A 1,061-nucleotide genomic window follows, 5' to 3' on the forward strand; every position below is an offset into this window, starting at 1 on the left:
CCGAGGGCCAGCGCCACCCTCAGCACGGGCCACCCCCACTCAGTGCCATCGGCCTCCTGCCCCAGCACCATCCCCCAGGGACACTTCCCACCCCACAGCCTGACCTGGTGCCGCTGAATGCCAGCCACAGCCGTCCGTCCCCCAGGGCCACTGGCGTCACCCTCCACCAAGGTCACCTCCACGACAGTGGCCTTTCCCGAGCACTGGCCGGACAGCTCTGTGCCCCGCAGGGCTCAGCCTCCCCGATGTCCAAGGCTACCCCGCGTGGCTGGTGCCCGATGTGCCGCGCCCTCGCCAGGCCCCTGGCACAGCGAGGTCCCCGGCGCCGCCAGACACGGCGTTCCGCTCAACACCCTCCCACGTCCGCCCAGCCTCCGCTCGGCTCTGCCTTCCCATCCACCCCACGGCATGGCCTGGACACGACACCTCGCCCCGGCGCACGTCCACGCGTATGCAAAGAGCCCCGACCATGCCCGGCATTCACCGCCACGCTCTGCGTGAACCCGCCACGACTCACAGCCCCGCGTCCCTCCCGACGCCCCCGTCCTCACGCTCCCGCCCCCGCGCCCCACCTGCCTTGTCCGGGTCGTAGGCCACCATGGTGAGGCCGTCCACGGGAATGCGTGGGGAGGCGTGCTCGTCCACGGAGCCCGTGAAGGCGTCCTGGGCCTCTTGCGGCGTGAAGGCGCAGGCTGGGAGGCTGCAGTTGTAGAACTCGGGAACGTGGTCGTTGACGTCCGTCACCCTCAGCGTCACCCAGATGCTCACCTTGGCCTCCTGGCCGTAGATGTTGGGGTTGGTCTCGGTGGCCTGAGGCGGGGGGCAGAGGTCAGAGGGCCGGCCTTGGAGAGAGGTCAGACGTCAGATCGGCCGGGGGCGTGGCGCTGCTCACCGTGACCTGCAGCTGCACCTCCTCGTCCTCGGCCAGCAGCAGCTCGCGGTCCAGGGAGCCGCTGACCCTGATCACCCCGTCCGCCCCGATGTCAAACCAGCCGGGCCTTGTGGAGTCTGGGGGCGGAACCGGCTGTCACCGAGGCCCGGGAGCAGCCCTGGCCCGGCCC

General features: G+C 71.0%; 1 protein-coding gene across 1 annotated transcript in view; it reads right to left on the bottom strand.

The window, feature by feature from the left end:
• Positions 1-1,061, bottom strand: part of CDHR2 (cadherin related family member 2) — a 30,268-nt gene that overhangs the window by 16,597 nt on the left and 12,610 nt on the right. Inside the window, 2 exon segments of the mRNA XM_021719078.1 lie at positions 340-810; positions 893-1,008. Of these exon segments, the coding sequence (XP_021574753.1) occupies positions 340-810; positions 893-1,008 (587 nt within the window).

This window comes from Carlito syrichta, unplaced genomic scaffold (assembly GCF_000164805.1).
Source record: "Carlito syrichta isolate Samal-C Ts95f unplaced genomic scaffold, Tarsius_syrichta-2.0.1 Scaffold113543, whole genome shotgun sequence".
Classification (NCBI taxonomy): Eukaryota; Metazoa; Chordata; class Mammalia; order Primates; family Tarsiidae; genus Carlito; species Carlito syrichta.